This window comes from Artemia franciscana, chromosome 1, assembly GCF_032884065.1.
Source record: "Artemia franciscana chromosome 1, ASM3288406v1, whole genome shotgun sequence".
NCBI lineage: Eukaryota > Metazoa > Arthropoda > Branchiopoda > Anostraca > Artemiidae > Artemia > Artemia franciscana.
This window is the reverse complement of record NC_088863.1, coordinates 26821563-26840279: the sequence shown is the minus strand read 5'-3', so window position 1 is coordinate 26840279 and position 18717 is coordinate 26821563. Positions and strand designations below refer to the sequence as shown.

At 34.6% G+C, this 18717-nt stretch overlaps 1 protein-coding gene across 7 annotated transcripts in view; it reads left to right on the top strand.

The window, feature by feature from the left end:
* The window catches only part of LOC136027628 (uncharacterized), a 53943-nt gene that overhangs the window by 23754 nt on the left and 11472 nt on the right, over positions 1–18717 (top strand). For all 7 annotated transcript variants that reach the window (XM_065705067.1, XM_065705062.1, XM_065705097.1 and 4 more), the window contains one exon: positions 8072–8180. In XM_065705067.1, coding sequence (XP_065561139.1) covers positions 8072–8180 — 109 coding nt within the window. The remainder of the gene's footprint in view (positions 1–8071; positions 8181–18717) is intronic.

Sequence of the window (18717 nt, the reverse complement as noted above, 5' to 3'; positions counted from 1 at the left end):
TATCTGCCTGTATTGGTTTTGTCGCAATTGATGGTCTAAAGTTTAAAGTTATGAGTCTAGTTCTGAGCATCTAAGAGAAAAGGTGTTTATGAAGCACCGAGAAAATACACCTCAACTTTATGGCGTTATTAAATGAATTTTTTTTTTTTAACTGAAAGTAAGGGGCGACATTAAAACTTAAAACGAACAGAAGTTACTCCGTATATGAAAGGGGCTGTTTCCTCCTCAACGCCTCTCCTTTTACGCTAAAGTTTTACTGTTTCTCTCAGCTCGACTTTTTAAAACAGTAAAAAAACTTTAGCGTAAAGAGCGGGGTGTTGAGGAGGGAATAGCCCCTTTCATATACGGTGTAGTTTCTGTTCGTTTTAAGTTTTAATGTCGCTCCTTACTTTCAGTTTAAAAAACTTGGTTTTTTTAATTTAATTTCTGAACGTGTTTGAATTAATGCTTGTTTTGATTTTGGCTCTCCGCGCATGAATAGTTAAAACGAAATTTGCATATTAATTAATTTTTTGGTTAAATGGCTTTCTCATACTTTGATCGGACGATTTTGAGAAAAAAAGGAGCGGGGTAGTAGGCCTAGTTACCCTCCAATTTTTCGGTTACTTAAAAAGGTAACCAGAACTTTTAACTTTACGAACGTTTTTATTAGTAAAAATATATGTAACTTACAAATTAACATATGTAAGGAACTTTTAAATCCGTATGTTTTTATTACGTATGTGAGGGGGTTCGCCCCCTCGTCAATAACTCGCTCTTTACACTAACTTTAAATTTTGCCCCAATTCCCTAAGAATGACCCCTGAATCACAAAGGCCGTAGAATAAATAGTTGAACTGAATAAAATTACTTTAGAGTAAAAAGCGGGGTATTAGGAGGAGGTGAACCTCTCATATGCGTAATAATTTCTGCTCGTTTTAAGTTTTGATGCTGCTTCTTACTTTCAGTTGAAGAAATCTTTTTCATATTTAAGTTTTTATTGCTCTTTAAAAAAAATGCTTAAAAAATCCTGCGCCCCTTTCGTGGAAATTCTCTTCCCCAGTGACAAATTCCTCAATGGAAAGTTCCCCCCGCATAACCCCCTCCCCTCAACCCCTCCCCCAACCAAAAAATCCCCCTGAAAGTATCTGTACACTTCCCAATAACCATTACAATGTGTAAACTTTGGTCAAAGTCTGTAACTTGCAGCCTCTCCCACGGGGACTTTGGGGGAGTAAGTTGTCCCCAAAGACATAGTTTTTAGGTTTTTTGACTATGCTGAATAAAATGGCTATATCAGAATTTTGATCCGGTATCTCTGGGGAAAATTGAGCGTGGGAGCGGGCCTAGGTGTCCTCCAATTTTTTCGATCACTTAAAAATGGCACTAGAAGTTTTAATTTTCGTTCAAATGATCCCTCTCCCTACATTCTAGGACCACTGAATCGATACGATCCCTCCCCCCGGGAAAAACACAAAAAAAAATAAACACGCATCCGTGACCTGTCTTGTGGCAAAAAATACAAAATTCCACAGTTTATTACATAGGAAGTTGAAACTTCTATTATATGGTTCTCTGATACGCTGAACCTGATGGTGTGATTTTCGTTAAGTTTTTATGACTTTTAAGGGGTGTTTTCCCCTAGTTTCTAAAATAAAGCAACTTTTCTCAGGCTCGTTACTTTTGATGAATAAGACTAAACTTGATGAAACTTACATATTTAAAATCAGCATTAAAATGCGATTCTTTTGATGTAACTATTGGTATCAAAATTCCGTTTTTTAGAGATTCGGTTACTATTGAGACGGGTTGCTCCTTACTACAGTTCCTTACCACGAATTGTTTGATTCAATATTCAAACCTCTCCGTTCACTTCTTTTCTTATTAGCCTAGTTGTGACCCTTCAGGTAATTCATTTGACTTGAAGAAAGCTATTACTTTCTCCAGCCTGAGACAAACTGAATTCACAAAATCCACTTACAAAAACATTTTGTAGGACATTATTCAGTTCAGACTTCTATCCATTTCCAGGCTATAAGCTGTGATAATATGATAAGCCTTCACTTGTATCTCTTTTCAAATGTCAAAAAGGCACGTTTGAGCTTTTCTTTATGGATAGCTTGCAGTAAATAATAACAAGAAAGGATGCATAATATTTCGAGTGATGATATGTATAATTGATGAATTTTCTTCCAAGTATAGCACTTCGTTGTACAAACAAACAAAATTTCATACTATTATGACGAAGCTGCAGCAAAACGGATGTAATTAATGTTTAACGGCGCTTGAGAATCAAAATCCATTCCTTAAAAAAGCGAAAACTAAAATAAGTCTCCTTCTTTCCTATGAGATAGATTTTTTATTTAATTAATTCTGGACCTCAGCTTTGTATGCATCCGTAACTTAGACGATTGAATCAAAATTGAAATTTTTTACAAAAAACGAGAATTCGGAATTTATCATCGTCAGTATCCCGTCTACAAAAGGATTTCAATGAAATTTAGATGACATAATTTCAGATTTCAGGTCTTGAAAGATAATTCTATATTCTCTTTAAATCTGCACATTACATGTTCTCTGAGAAGTTTACTTGCGGAGTTAGTAGAGTTTCATCTTGCTACCTATTTATATTATGATAAAGGCTAGAGAAAAAAAAAAAAAAAAAAAAAAACAATTCAAATTTCGGGAGAAATTTTGCAATTTTGAGGAATTCTTATCTGGTTTACGATACCATACCAGAAACAAGTTATCAGAACTATAAGTAAGGAGCGACTCCGGCTCAATAGTAACCGAAACTCTAAATAACGGAATTTTGATACCAATAGATACATCAAAAGAATCAAATTTTTACGCTAATTTTAATATATAAGTTCCATCAAGTTTAATTTTACCCATCAAAAGTTACGAGCCCGAGAAAATTTTCCTTATTTTCGAAAAAAGGGGGAAACACCCACTAAAAGTCTTAGAATCTCAATGAAAATCGCACCAGATTCAGCGTATCAGAGAACTCTAAAGGGGTTTCAAGCTCCTATTTGTAAAAATATAAATAATGTATTGTTTGCCAGAAGAAAGATCACGGATGCGTGTTTATTTGTTTTTTTTTCTTTTTCCCAGGGGTGATTGTATCGACCCAGTGATCCTAGAATGATGTATTAGGGTTTATTCTAGCAGAAATTAAAAGTTCTAGTTTTTTTTTAAACGAATAAAAAAATGGAGGGGAACTAGGGCTCCTCCCACGCTCATTTTTTCCCAAAGTCACTGGATAAAAATTTTGAGATAGCCATTTTGTTCAGCATAGTCGAAAAATATAATAACTATGTCTTTGAGTCCCCTTAATTCCCCTTAGTCCCCAGGGGAATGGCTGCAAATTATTAACAGAACACATTGTGTACATATGGTGTTGGTTATCGTGAAGTATACAGGGGGGGGGGGGGGGGTCGGGTGAGGGGGTGATGTGGAAGGATCTTTCCATGAAGGAATTTTTCATAGGGGGAGCGTATTTCTATGAGGGGCGGTGGATTTTCCAGCATTATTTAAAAACAATCTGAAATTATGGAAAAAAATACAACTGAAAGTAAGGAGCAATATTAAAACTCAAAACGAACAGAAATTATTACGTATATGAGGGGGTTTGTCCCCTCCTCAATACCTCGCTCTTTACGCTAAAGTATTTTTAGTAATTTCAAAAGAGCTATGTATTCTAATTAAACGGCCTTTGTGATTCAGAGGTCATTCCTAAAGAACTGGAACAAAATCCTAAGTTTAGCGTAAAGAGCGATGTATTAACGATGGGGTGAAACCGCTCATATTACATATATGATTAATTTTCATATTACATATATGAGTGATTTATACATATATGAGGCATTGACCCCCTCGTCAATGCCTTGCTCTTTACGCTAAAGTTCGAATTTTGTTTAATAATGGCCTATACAAACAATAATTTGTTTGTATTATTTTTGGCCAATCTTAGCATTTAATTTTATCTCAAGCAGCTTCATAACTATAATTTTGATGTGATAATAAACCAGAGATATTGTATGTCTTCGGTTTGTGTTTGTTATTAAATAAAAAAAAAACAAGTTTTTTCCAACTAAAAGTAAGGAACAACATTAAAACTTAAAACGAATAGAAATTGTTACGTATATGAGGGGGTTTCCCCCTTTTCGGTACCTCATTCTTTACGCTAATATTTGACTTTTTGTTCCAATTATCTAAGAATGAATCCTGATCCACAAGGACTATTTAATGACACACATGGACCCTTTTCTCCTCCTTTTTGGAACACGCTTGAAACAAGCTATTTATCCTACAGGGAGGTTAAGTAATTAATTGAACCAAGACCAAGTCCAAACCTTAACAGGAAAATGTGAGCTCCCAAAGCTGAGTAACTAAAAAAAAAGGCATCTAAAAGAATAAGCAAATAGCAAACTTTGAATGAAAAAGTAAAATTGATATGCAAATTTTGTTTTAATTATTCATATACGGTGAGCCAAAATCAAAACCTGTATTAATTCAAAACCGTTCAGAAACTAAATTTAAAAAAACAAGTTTTTAACGGGAAGTAAGGAGCAATATTAAACCATAAAACGAACAGAAATTATTCTGTATATGAAAGGGGACTGTCCTCTCCTCAATGCCCCGCTAAATACGCTAAAGTTTGACTCTTTCTCACAACTCTACTTTTTAAAATAATAAAAAACTTTAGCATAGAGAGCGGGGCTCTTGAGGACGGGACAGCCCCTTTCATATACAGAATAATTTCTGTTCTTTTTAAGTTTTAATCTCACTCCTTACTTTCAGTTAAAAAATTATTTTTTTTTATTATTTAATTTTCATCTAAATCCGTTACTGGGCTACTGACAGCTGATCAAAATAGGTAGAAAAGAAAATATGAAAGTAATAGCGTTGCTCCACATTCAGAACCTTGCCTTTAGTAAGAAGCCCTGAGCCTTTTTTCTCCTAGAGCTACCTCGTAAGGAAGGGAGTCGTAGAAACTTCAGAGAACGGGTAAGGGTGTTAAGTTAAAGGTTTTAGGGAATGTTGAACTAAATCAAAACACAATATATGCATCCAGGCTGTCAAAAGGGCATATCTGTAATACCTCAAGAGAATGGCTAAAGGTATTAAGCTAAAACTTTTAGGTAATATTGAGATGGATGTTGAATTGAATCAAAAGATTTGTGCATCCAGGCTGTCAAAAAGGCGTGTCAGAAATATCTCGGGAACGGCTAAGGGTATTAAATTAAAACTCTTGGAGAATGTTGAGGGGAATATTGAAACGAATCACAAGACACTATGTGCATGTTGAGGGGAATATTGAAACGAATCAAAAGACACTATGTGCATCCAGGTTGCCAAAAGGGCATATCTGCAATATCTTTGGAACGGCTAAGTGTATTTAGCTGAAAATACATGGGAATGTCGAGGGGGAGGCTAAATAAAATCAAAAGAAACTATGTGCATCCAGATTATCAAAAGAATATATTTACAATATTCAGGGAATATTGTAATGATTTCAGGGGATGTTGACGGGGATAATCAACTAAGTCAAAATACACTATATCAATCCAGTTTGTCCAAATGGTACATCTACAAAATTTCAGCAGTAGCTATAAGTATTGATTTGGAATTATCAGGGAATGTTGAGGCTGATGTTGAACTGGATAAAAAGATATTATGTCATTCAGTTTTTTAGAAAGGTATATATATAATATCTCAGGAACAGCTCGAGTTATTAAGTTGAATTTTGGAAAAAAAGAAATCTAAAACAAACAAAAATTAAAAGGCATAATCACGTTAAATATAAAGATAACACCTAGTTTGCTAATATGGAAGAATGTATGAAATCAAAAAGGAACCAAAATTAAAATGAGCATTGAAGTGAACCTAAAGCGAACAAAAATTATCACAGATAAGACTAGGGCTACCTCCACCTAAGCCCTCTAGGGACCAGAATGTCACTGAGAACGATTTGAATTTCGAGGAATATATTTGGTAACTTAAAATACAACACAACAACTAAGTAATATCACATGTCAGGTCAATATTTACAAATAAGGGCTATAGCACCCTTCCCCTTTCAACATTCAAAAACTCTTGAAGGTTGTTTCTGCTTTCTAAAATTCACATCTGTTTCGAATGGTTTGGCTTTGTTTATCCAATATTCAACAACACTAAGAGGAAATCACGATAATTATTAAGGTCGCAGGAAACAAAAAAAAATGTTTCTTTTTATAATAGTTAGATTTATAACTTTCAATTCAATTTTACTATTGCAAAAGGGCGCTTTTGTTTTCTAAAATATTTTATTTTTATTTTTTCCCATTCAAACATATGGAAAATCGATAAACTAAACACAACTTTTAAATGAATGTGTGTAATTTTTGAAGTAATCGATTTCGTTTGTTGAGGCAAAATGACTTAAGAATTGACTTTCTAATTATTTGAAAGGAATGTAATGAAGAAAATAGTATAAACAAAAATTACTGTTCATCAGAAATAATGAAGCTAGACTGATTGTTTATAAGACTGTATAAACATGTTATTTCCAGGAAGTTCTAACAATTTTTGGTTTTCAATGCTAAAATGATAAAATATCCATCGCTTAAAATACGCTGCGTTTTCATTAAAGTGCAAATGACACCTGACCTTTATAGAGTTTATGGGGATGGTAGACATAATCCTATTTGTTCGTTTTAAGTTTGACTTGATCTTCCGTTTCAATTTTTATTCGTTTTCAATTTCATATATCCATGCATAGCAGCATCAGTTTCAGTTAATTTATGTTTGATTTGGGCATCGTTGATTTATTTTAAGTAACTTAATTTATAGTTTGAATTATTACATGGCTGTATTTCTGGTAGTTTTATGTTTCAACATTGTCGTTTGTTTTTTTGAAAAAGTATTTCATATTGGGAGATGCTATCTAAATTAATTTCTGCTTGTTTCTTTTTACTGGCTTTTAGTTTTACTTTTTTTGCTTTTCTTTTATTCTTATTGTATGTTATTTGTAGGAACATTCGTAATTTTTCTTAGTTTTCACCTTAGGAACTAAAATGTTGGATTAAAATTCAGCCGTATTTTTGTGTAATAATATCTATTGAATATGAATTTTACCATTTTTTTGGGGGAGGGGGACGGCGAGAAGGATTTATTTATATTGGTTAAAAAATTACGTACTTTTCGCTTTCTATAGAGTTCAGGCTTCGCTGATCGTGTAGTGAAGGCACCCCTGAGTCTACAGGTAAGCGTATCTAAATCCACCATTTCATTAAAAAATCTTTTCATTTTCTATTTTGTTATTCGATTATTCAAACAAATGCATATCACCATAGGTAGTGCTATAGCGCTGCCTAAGTAATCAGTGAAGTGGGCCCTATGTATTGTTTTACTCTTATTTTTTCACCAAGGCACTTCGCATGGAAAGAATTGTTTTAGAAACTTCACAGAGGGCTGATTCAATTGGGAATTAAAAGGTCTAGTACCCTTTCTAAGATTCAGTGACTGGAGGGCAAGCAGCCCCCGGCTACTCCTGAGGAGTGACTTTCTCCTAGATCTTAGGATGTCAGACTTGAGCTTGAGATATTATTTAGAAGTACTTGGTGGATCGCTTGATAGCTTGGGATTATTTATATAAATATTATGTATTTCATTGCAACAACTTTCCGGGCAGTCAAGAGTAACTCTATGCTATGATTAATCAGGATTTTCTTCCCGAGATTTAATTATGAATGTCGGTGCTGATCTAGCTCATGCGATGCTTCACAAACATTTTTCCTTAAAAATTTAAAAATAAGGAATTTTGTCAGAATCAGTTTGCAATATCGTTTCCAATGTCCAAAGCAAGGAAACATCTTCATCCCAATTGGTGTCCATGGTTTTGAACTTTCTGCACGTTGATATTTTCCTACAACTTTTTAATCAGAATGTAAATTAATGAATTTAAATTCATCGAATGAAATTTAAATGACATTCGCTCATTATATAAATTACATTCAATTTTAATTGAAAAAGATTAACACAAAATTTTCTTTCAAAAAATTTGTTGCTTCCATAGAAGCTCATTCCTTAATATAAATTCTATTTTTAGGTTACAAGAATGGTGGAAAAGTTTAATTACAAATACCGTGCTAAGTCTCAGAATAAGATCCAAAAGCCTTTGAAGTACTTCTTGAATCCAAAACTGAAGGTGGAAAAATGTAAGTATTTCTTTGTTGATAACATTATTCAGCCTTTTTTATTACGTCTAATTGAACTTATTTGGTCAAGAAAAACTGTAAATGTTTCGCCTTTGTAGAAGTGTCAAAGGTAAGTGGATATACAGGCCTTGTGCAGGACGTTTTCTATGTATATATATATATATATATATATATATATATATATATATATATATATATATATATATATATATATATATATATATATATATATATATATAAATATAAAAAACGAGTTTTTTTTAACTGAAAGTAAGGAGTGACATTAAAACTGAAAACGAACAGAAATTACTTCGTATATGAAAGGGGCTGCTCCCTCCTCAACGCCCCGCTCTTTAGGCTAAAGTTTGACTCTTTCTCTCAACTTTACTTTTTATAACACTGCAAAACAAAATGTATATATATGTATATATATGTAAATGTATATATATATATATATATATATATACATATATATATATATATATATATATATATATATATATATATATATATATATATATATATATATATATATATTATGAAAAGAGAAATCACCAATGCAACAGCACAAACACAAAAAAAAAGAAAAAAAAAAGAGAGACAGAAGGAGAAAAAGAAAAGGAAAACTGTTTTCCTAAATTAGTGATTAATATAGACCAGCACTTGAATGAGGCCTTAACCCTACTCATCCATACAATCACATAGGTCAAACAGCATAGCCATACACAATCAACCATAAAGAATAATCCATGGACAGGCAGTCATGTCGTCAATAAGTATAAGTCGTCATTTACCAAACAATAGAAAATATATATATATATATATATATATATATATATATATATATATATATATATATATATATATATATATATATATATATATATCGAATTGAATTTATTTATAACCCATTATAATACACATGAAAAACGGAGTATAATGTGAATAAAAGAAACGAGGAAAAAGAAAAAGAAAATGACCTAAAAAACTTTGCAACACTTCACCTTACTTAAAAACACTTAAAACATATAAAAGCAAAACATTCATTGAAACAAAATAGCGCTCCATGGGTACCGACCAATTCTACTATTATAAGCTTCGATGCTTTTTCTGATAGAAGCATTCGGGTCTATGATGCCGTATCTTTTAATGACCCAGGAGCTGCTTGACCATGGTGGAAGGGCAAGCAGGTATTTGGCATACCGGAAATAGATTCGCCAAAGCTCCTTCGTCTCGGTTATCATAAAATGTACGTCAAAAAGGTGTAAGGTACAGGAAATACGGGAGTGCAGAAGCATTGTAAGGTTTCGCTAGCAATTTGGGGTTGAGTCGAAGTTTGTTTGCTACCAAGCTTTCATATGCAGTTGCTGTTCGACTTTGGAAATGAAGGATCAAGAGCCTTCTAGTTGCTTTAAGAGTGTCACCGATAGGAAGCCCTAAATATTTCATTTGTGATTTTGGGGAAACTGGCGTGCCGTCGAGATTAATAGTAAATCCTGCTCGAGTTTCAACCCAGTTGAACAGAACCACGTCCGATTTTTCTCTATTGAATGTATGGTTAATCTTAGCATATTCTTTACTTAAAATAGCAATTTTTTTTTCGAACGACTGTACTGTTTGTCTGGGGTTAAAATTATCATCTGCATAAGCGAAAGCGAAAGTCTGCATTGACACATCAATCCCTTTTAAAATACACGAAGGAACTGCGCTGGATTGAGAGTTCAGGATACAGTTATTAAAGGCAACATTATATTGCAATATAATATAATGGAGGAGGAAAAGTGTTTATTAGTTCATAATAAACTCAACATCATTCGATTCCAGTGTATTTTATGCTGACGCTTGTAGCCCGTATGTAAATATTTAGACATCTAGATTTTTTTTGAATATTACTAATGGCTCTTTTAATAAGAAAATGTTATTGTTAAGTTTGTCAAACATATGTTAAACATGAAAGATGGTTAAGGACGGAAAATACGGATGCATTCAGACTACATAAGGCTGTTTGCAAATCCTTTATAAGAATCACATACACAGGAAGGTCGGACAAGGAATTGAAATGCGAAAGAACTTTCAAGTAAAGCTATTAATTAGGATTTTGTAATGTTTTACGCATTTCAAATTCAAGGATTCTATGTATTGTAGCCTACTTGCTTTTCCTGGATGAGTACTACGATAGTATTGACAGACTTGTTTTGGGTTGTCGAAGAGTGTCTATTTAATGTATTATTAACAATATGATTATAAAAATCCATAATTTAAAAGCATTAACAGATAATTTAAAATACCTCAAGTATAGTAACAAGAAAGTCAAATGAAATAAAAAAATTGCCATCCCAGATAGTGACATTAAGTTTTGCCAAATTTTAGAATATTTGCCACTTCAATGTTAAAACATTAATCCAAATCCAAAAATTTTGTTCAGTATAGTTAAAGACCAAATAATTATGTCTTTCGTTGTAAAATGAACCCCCCCCCCCCGCAGTCCGTGGGGAGACGGCTGTAATTTGTGAAATTTGCCCATTATTTACGCATAGTATTTGTTATTGGGAAGTATAAAGACATTTCCGTGGGAGTTTGTGCTTGGGGTGGATTTCCATCGGGGGATTCTTCCTTGGGGAGAGAAATATCCGGAGGCGGGTGTATTTTTCAGGGGTAATTTTATACTGGAGGTATTCGACAGAATTCGTATACGAAATTATTTTTAATTGTTTTACATTCCCTTTGTCAACTCACTCTTGCACGTTGAGATGTTCCTGGAGAAACATCCGGGGATTATCTTTTGCGTGTTTGGATATCCGGGAAAAAGTTTCTACGGAAGGGGGTATTTCCGGAGTGGTCGAACCATATTTACCTGCAGTATTTCAAAAACGATCACAAATTAAAAAAAAGCTTTTTTAAACTGAAAGTAAGGAATAACACTAAAACTCAAAGCAAACAGAAATGATTTCATATATGAAGGGTTGCCTCCTCAGTACCTTGGTCTTTACGCTAAAGTTTGACTGTTTATCCCAATTTTTGGAGAACTGCTACTGAAAGACAGGGGGCGTTTAATTAGAATAGGAATATTTTTTTTTTAACAGCTTTAGCATAAAGAGCAAGGTATTGAGGAGGAACAACCCTTCATATGTTGAATAACTTCTGTTCGTTTGAGTTTTAATGTCGATCCTTACTTTCAGTTACAAAAATTTTTTTTTAAAAATTTAATGTATATACAAGCTTGAAACCTCTACAGTGGAGTTTTCTGATATCCTGAATCTGACGGTGTGATTTTCATTAAGATTGCTTGTCGTATTTGGGGGCGCTTCCCTCTTTGTCCAAAATTGGGATAATTATCTCAAGCTCGTAACTTTGTGTGAGTAAAATTAAACTTAATGAACTTTATATACTTTGAATTTTGATAAAAATTGGGTTGTTTTGATGTATCTATTGTTATCAAAACTCTGTTTTTCGAGTTTCGATTAATATTGATTCGTGTCACTCCTACAGTCCTTACCACTAACTATATGATAATTGTTAGAAACCAATGACTGGTGAAAAGACTTCCAGATTTAACACAAATTTGTGTTTTTCCTTAATACTGCAGAGTTATCTCAAGGTGGCACGAATTTTGATGATATTAAAGCGAATTGCCTCAAACTTGGTGACAAATATTGCGATAATTCCGATCTCATTTACTTTTTCCACGAATTCCAATATATGCAAAAGATAATTCAACACCGACACATTTCCTTAATAAACCTATAGATATATTAGAAGTGATTCAGTTATAGTTGGAACCCCAAGAAAATTTTGTACCTTATTTGCACAATTTACGTCACATTCTCCCCGTGGATCGCTGACTAACGCTACGTTGACAAAGGCGATGTAGAGGCAATCTTACTGCCTATAAGCAATTAGCTCACACATCAAAAGCGAACCACAGTTTTGCTTCAAGTCTGTCATTAGGTAAGTTTTACGATGAAACGTTTTGCTTTAAATTGGAAGTGTTGGGCGATAATTTGATTAAAAGATATAGCGATGTTTTTCACTTTCTATATTTTTTTTTAATATTTTTGATGTGTCCGATGATTTTTTTTGGCTCAAAGTAATTACCTCTTCGCTTTGCCAGATGTCAATGACAAAAGTTATAATTAAAGAGTATTTAGCACAATTTTTTTCCAAACATTAAATAATATAGAACCAACCCTCGATGACATAAAGGCTTACCACAAAACTCTAGATTTGAAATTACATGGGCTCAGCCTCTGGATAAAGAAAAATTAACTACTGGCTATTTTCCGCTATTCAATATCAGCTGCATTTCAATGTTTTACCCTTAGAATTGTTTGTGACTTCGAGTGATTAAACAAAAAAAGAAGGTTTTTTCAACTGAAAGTAAGGATCTAAATTAAAAACTTAACGAACCGAAATAATTCCGATATGGAGAGGATACCCCCTCCACAATACCTCGCTCCTCACGCCTACGTTATTTAGAATGTCCAAAAAGATATCTTATTCTAATCTAAACAAACCTTGTGTTTGATTTTTTATTCGTAATAGATTGAGATACAAAGTCATACTTTTGCGTAAACAGCGAAGTATTTAAGAGGAATCCCCCCCCCCCACATTCTACCTCTGAAAATTCCTCCAGAGATAATTTGCCTCCCGAAAAAAGACTTATTCTTCCCAATAACAAATGCTATTTTAAGCAATAGGCAATAGGCTTTTCTTTTTTGAATTAGATGAAAAAACAAATAAGTTTTTTAACTGAAAGTAAGGAACGGCACTAAAAATTACAGGGAAAATAAATTATCCCGTAAATGAAAGATTCTCTTTCCTCCTCAACGCCTCACTCTTTACTCTAAACCTTGACTCTTTGTCATAACTCTACTTTTAAAGCAATAAAAACTTCAGCGCAAAGAGTGAGGTGTTGAGAAGGGGACGACCCCTTTTCATAAACGAAATAATTTCTGTTCGTTTTCAGTTTCAATGTTGCTCCTTACTTTCAGTTAAAAAAAATTGTTTTTTATATTTAGTTTCTGAACGTTTTTCAGCTAATGCAGGTTCACTTTGGCTCATCGAACATGAAAAATAAAATAAAAATTAGCAAACTGATTTTGGAAGGTTTTTTCCTTATATGAGGGGTTGCCCCCTCCTTATTAACTTACTATTTACGCTAAAGCTGTTAGTACTTTTAAAGAAGCTTCCTATATTACTTAAAAAGCCCCCGTGTTTCAGTAAACGCTCTTAAAAAATTTGGACAAATAGCTACACTTTAATGCAAAGAGCAAGGTATTAAGGAGGGGGATACCCTTCGTATATGGAGGGAGCAATCCCCCGCCTCATGGAAAGCTCCTTCTGTGAAATTTCATCCAAAGTAAAGTAAACCTTTCTCTGTCAAAATCCCTCCAAACAGTTTCATCCTCACTGAGAATCCCTTCTCCCTGTAAAATTGCTTGCGAACGATTCAGCCTGAAAAAATTATTTTCAGCATTCTCATTTGAATAAGACTCTAATCTCTTGTCGGTTCCTCGATCACTCCAGAAATGTCCCCTTCTGTGGAAATTATTTCCCCGAAATCAAAACACGGGGAAAATAATCCCGGGATAATTCCGTCGGAACGTCTTCACTTGAAAAATTGACAGAAACCGTAATAATTCCTGGCCGGCACTGATGTTTTCAATAATTTAGTATTCTTTATTAAAATATTTATAATATCCAATGCTACTACTGCTATTACTAAAAACTCACCGAAGTACCAAACCGCCTGAGGCTAACACGGCGACGCACGCTCCTCCTCCATCCCAATTTACTCAAAGGGGCGCCCTCCCAGGACGCTCCCATTTCCTTTAAATCTTTCTTTATGACATCCTCTCATCTCAAATACGGATGACCTGCTTTCCGTTTAGTCCTAGACGGTTGGCCGAAAAGGACAATCTTTGGCAATCTATCATCCTTCATCCGCAGGCCGTGCCTTAGTTATCTCAACCTTTCTCTTATCGTAGCCCTAGCAAGCGGGTTTGAACCACTCTTTAAATACAGCCTACTGTTTGAAATACGATCAGTAAGCGAGGTACCAGAACAATCTACGTAATTTCTCTTGAAAACATCTAGCAAATCTTCATCCGCTTTTCAGAGCGCCCATGCTTCCTAGCTATATTTGACCACTGTCATCACTGTGGCTTCCAATATTCTAACCTTAGTTAGAATATTCTAACCTTTGAAAAACGGTCAGTCAGCTGGGTATCTAAGACAGTCCGTAGGCAGTTTCGCTGCTAAACCTCTAGCAAATCATCATCTGCTTTTCGGAGTGTCCATGCTTCAGAGCCAGACTTGGCCACTGTTATCACTCTAGCTTTCAATATTCTAATCATAGTTTGCAGACTTTTATTCCTGTTCTTTCAAACTTTTTTAACCGCGGAAAGACACTTTGAGCCTGGGCTATTCTACTTTTAATGTCTTCACTGCTTCCACCGTCTTTACTAATAATGCTACCAAGGTAAATGAAGCCGACAATCTGATTAATCTTATCGTTACTCAACGTCACCTTTTCATCTTAACTTTTTCCTAACCTAAGTGACTTAATCTTCTTAATATTTATTTTCAAACCTAGTCTTGCACACCGGTCTCGCAAAACCTCTAAATTTCATTCATTTTGATCTATGATACTTAAATCTTCAGCATAATCTAAGTCTAGGAGATATAAAGGGGGATACCATGCAAGGATAAGACCTTTACTAAAGCTCTTCTATTAACAGAAACGAACGCTTTCTCATTATCTATAAAACTGAGGACTAAAGATGTTTGATGACTCAGACACTTATCAATTATTAACCTAAGGGTAAAAATTTGGTCGACACATCCTCTACCTTTTCTAAAACCACACTGTTCTTCTCTTGAAACTTTGTCTGCAGCATCTCTCACTGTAAAATGTATATTATTACCAAGAAATTTGCTCCCTACAGAGACAAAACTAATGCCTCGGTAATTACCAGACTCACTCTTATCACCTTTCTTATACAGTGGCATTCTCAAAAATCATATTCATGATCTTCAGTAACTTATATCTAACCTCAGAGCCGCCATATACAAGAAACTCATTAACCACCCTATCAGCACAAGGAACCTTATTTCTTAATCCTTTTAGTGCTGTCGCTAATTCTTCCTCACAAAATAAATTTTCTTCACATCCAAGGTATCACAAACTTTTTCATTTTCTTCTGTATCTTTTCCTGCAACTCTATCTCGGTTTAGCACATTCTCAAATGTTCTGCCCATCTCCTTTTAAATCTTTACTTATCACCAGTTGTGACCCCGTTGTTAACTTTAATTTGGACAAGTCCAGATTGACTTCTCTCTCTCAATTTATTAACATGTCAGCACAATATTTTACTAACATGCCGTATAGCTGCATCTTCCAGATCATCGGTAATTTTATCCACGGCCTCCATTTCAAACCTCCTTAGATCATATTTTAATGCTTTCTCCATTTTCTTTACATTCCAATTTTTCAAATGATCTATCACTCAAATAATTCTTGTACAAGCCCCTTCTCCTCACTGTTAATCTTAAAGCTTTTCCACTAATATTCCTAGCTGCAGTCCCAACTTTCTTCCCTAAGAACCCCTCAGTAACTTCACAAATTGTTTTGTGAATGTCACAAACTTTTTCATTTTCTTCTATATCTTTTCCTGCAACTCTATCTCAGTTTAGCACGTTCTCAAATGTTCTGCCCATCTCCTTTTAACTCTTTCCTTATCACCAGTTGTGACCCCGTTCTTAAGTTTAACTTGGACAAGTCCAGATTGACTTCTCTCTCTCAATTTATTAACATGTCAGCACAATATTTTACTAACATGCCGTATAGCTGCATCTTCCAGATCTTCGGTAATTTTATCCACGGCCTCCACTTCAAACTTCCTTAGATCATATTTTAATGCTTTCTCCATTTTCTTTACATTCCTTTTGTTTTCATTCGATCTATCACTCAAATAATTCTTGTAAAAGCCCCTTCTCCGCACTGTTAAACTTAAAGCTTTTCTACTAATATTCCTAGCTGCAGTCCCAACATTCTTCCCTAAGACACCATCAGTAACTTCACAAATTGTTTTGTGAATGTTACAAACTTTTTCATTTTCTTCTATACCTTTTCCTGCAACTCTATCTCGGTTTAGCACATTCTCAAATGTTCTGCCCATCTCCTTTTAGTTCTTTCCTTATCACCAGTTGTGACCCCGTTCTTAACTTTAACTTGGACAAGTCCAGATTGACTTCTCTCTCTCAATTTATTAACATGTCAGCACAATATTTTACTAACATGCCGTATAGCTGCATCTTCCAGATCCTCGGTAATTTCATCTACGACCTCCCCTTCAAACCTCCTTAGATCATATTTTAATGCTTTCTCCATTTTCCTTACATTCCTTTTGTTTTCATTTGATCTATCACTCGAATAATTCTTGTACAAGCCCCTTCTCCTCATTGTTAAACTTAAAGCTTTTCCCCTAATATTCCTAGCTGCAGTCCCAACTTTCTTCCCTAAGACACCATCAGTAACTTCACAAATTGTTTTCCAAAAATAATTCCATTCGTCTTCCATGTTGTCAAATTTTAAACTCTTTCGTTTAGAGTTCAACTGTTCCTGAGAAGTTTCTCTCAAATTCTCATCCTGGAGTCTAGTAACATCATAACTTCTCGGGAGGTATCTATTCTTTTGAAATTTCAACTTTAAATTACCTAGACACTACTAGATGATGATCTTTACTTTTAACATCGATAACAACACTCCTACATGCCCTAGTATCTTGTATTGATCCTGCCAGTCTTCGATTTACAGTAAAATAATTGATATTATTTGCTGTCTTTCAATTACATGATTACCATATCAACTTATGGGCCATTTTTTAACCAAACACCGTATTTGTTATTACTAGAGTGTTATACCTACAAAATCACAACAGTCTGTAGCCATTGCTGTTTTCTTTTCCTGCACCAAATTTACTTAGGCTAGGATACCATATATCCTTATTTCTTCAGACTTGGGCGTTAAAATCCAATAAAAACACCATATTTTTACCTGGGACCCTATCTGTTTGCTTCTGTATTTAAGTAGATTTCATCTGAATAAATAGTATCTCTGTCAGTCGGTTCTACAGGGACATATACTACTATAGCTTATACCCATAGTAATAAAATGAGCGAACAAGACTTAGCAGCTTCCTTATTCATCATAAGCCCTACTTTCTGTCTATGTACCCCATCCTTCCTGCCTGAGTAAAAAAATTCTATATCACCTAATTTCATGCGCCCTATCCCTGGGATAGGAGTTTTTGAAACTCCCTAATAGGTCCAGTTCGAAACGTCTGAATTCCATCGTCAAAATGTCGATGAGGTTGTTGCTTTTAACGTCAAAACATTCCAAGTTCCAATTTTCGTGTTCTTTAAATCTTTGAAGTTATTTTGGCCTCAGGAAAAGCAATGACCCCGGGTACTAGTGCAGGACGGGGATCGACATACCTTCTTAAGTATACACCGAAGCGCTTAAGCCTGCTTAGACTCGGACAGAAGAAGCCCCTGGGACCTCTTGTATGAATTGTGGCTTTGTGCATTCCTGGGCCCATCTTGGCCACAACACGGTTTTCAGGACCTAGCGATGCTCTTTTGTCAACAAGATTCGAAATCCTTTACAGACAGTCCCAAGCCCTATCCCTGGGATAGGAGTTCCTGAAACTCCCTAATATGTCCAGTTCGAATTGTCTGAATTCCATCGTCAAAATGTCGATGAGATTGTTGTTTTTAATGTCAAAACATTCCAAGTTCCAATTTTCGCGTTCTTTAAATCTTTGAAGTTATTTGGCCTCAGGAAAAGCTTTGGTCCCGGAAACCAATGCAGGGTGCAGACCAACACATATTCTCAAGTCTGCACTGAAGCGCTTAAGCCAGCTTAGAACCGGACAGCAAGGAGTCCCTGGTACCTTTAGTATTAAGGGAGACTTTGCATAATCATCGGTCTATTTTTTGTCACAACATGGTTTTCAGCACTTGATGATGTTCTTCTATCTACAAGAGTCGAAATCCTGCACAGTCTCAAGCCCATTAACTCCGACTCATTATATATCCTACCTACAAATATTATGATACTACGGGGAGGCAACCCATAGTAGATGAATTAGCTAGGAGGAGATTTTTAGCCTGAAAACGCCCACCAAAACAGACCAAGCCCAGAAGAACTTTCCGTCAATCAAAATCCTGTGTTAACGGTGTGTCGTTTATTTCAATACAGTTACCCTTTTATGAAATCAAATGAAAAAAAAGTTTTTCAACGAAAAAGTAATGATAAACATTAAAACTAAATAAACAAGTTTGTTTAATATAGGAGGGAGCTTCCTTCTCTTAAGCCCCTCTCTCTTTACGCTCAAGTTGATTTTTTTTCCAAATTATTTAAGAAAGACTTCATAAACATTAGGGCCTTTTAAGTGGATAAAGCTTTGTCAAAGCTATAGAGACGTTATTCCAATGAGCAAGAGATTTTGGAGGGTGCAGCCCCACTCACATT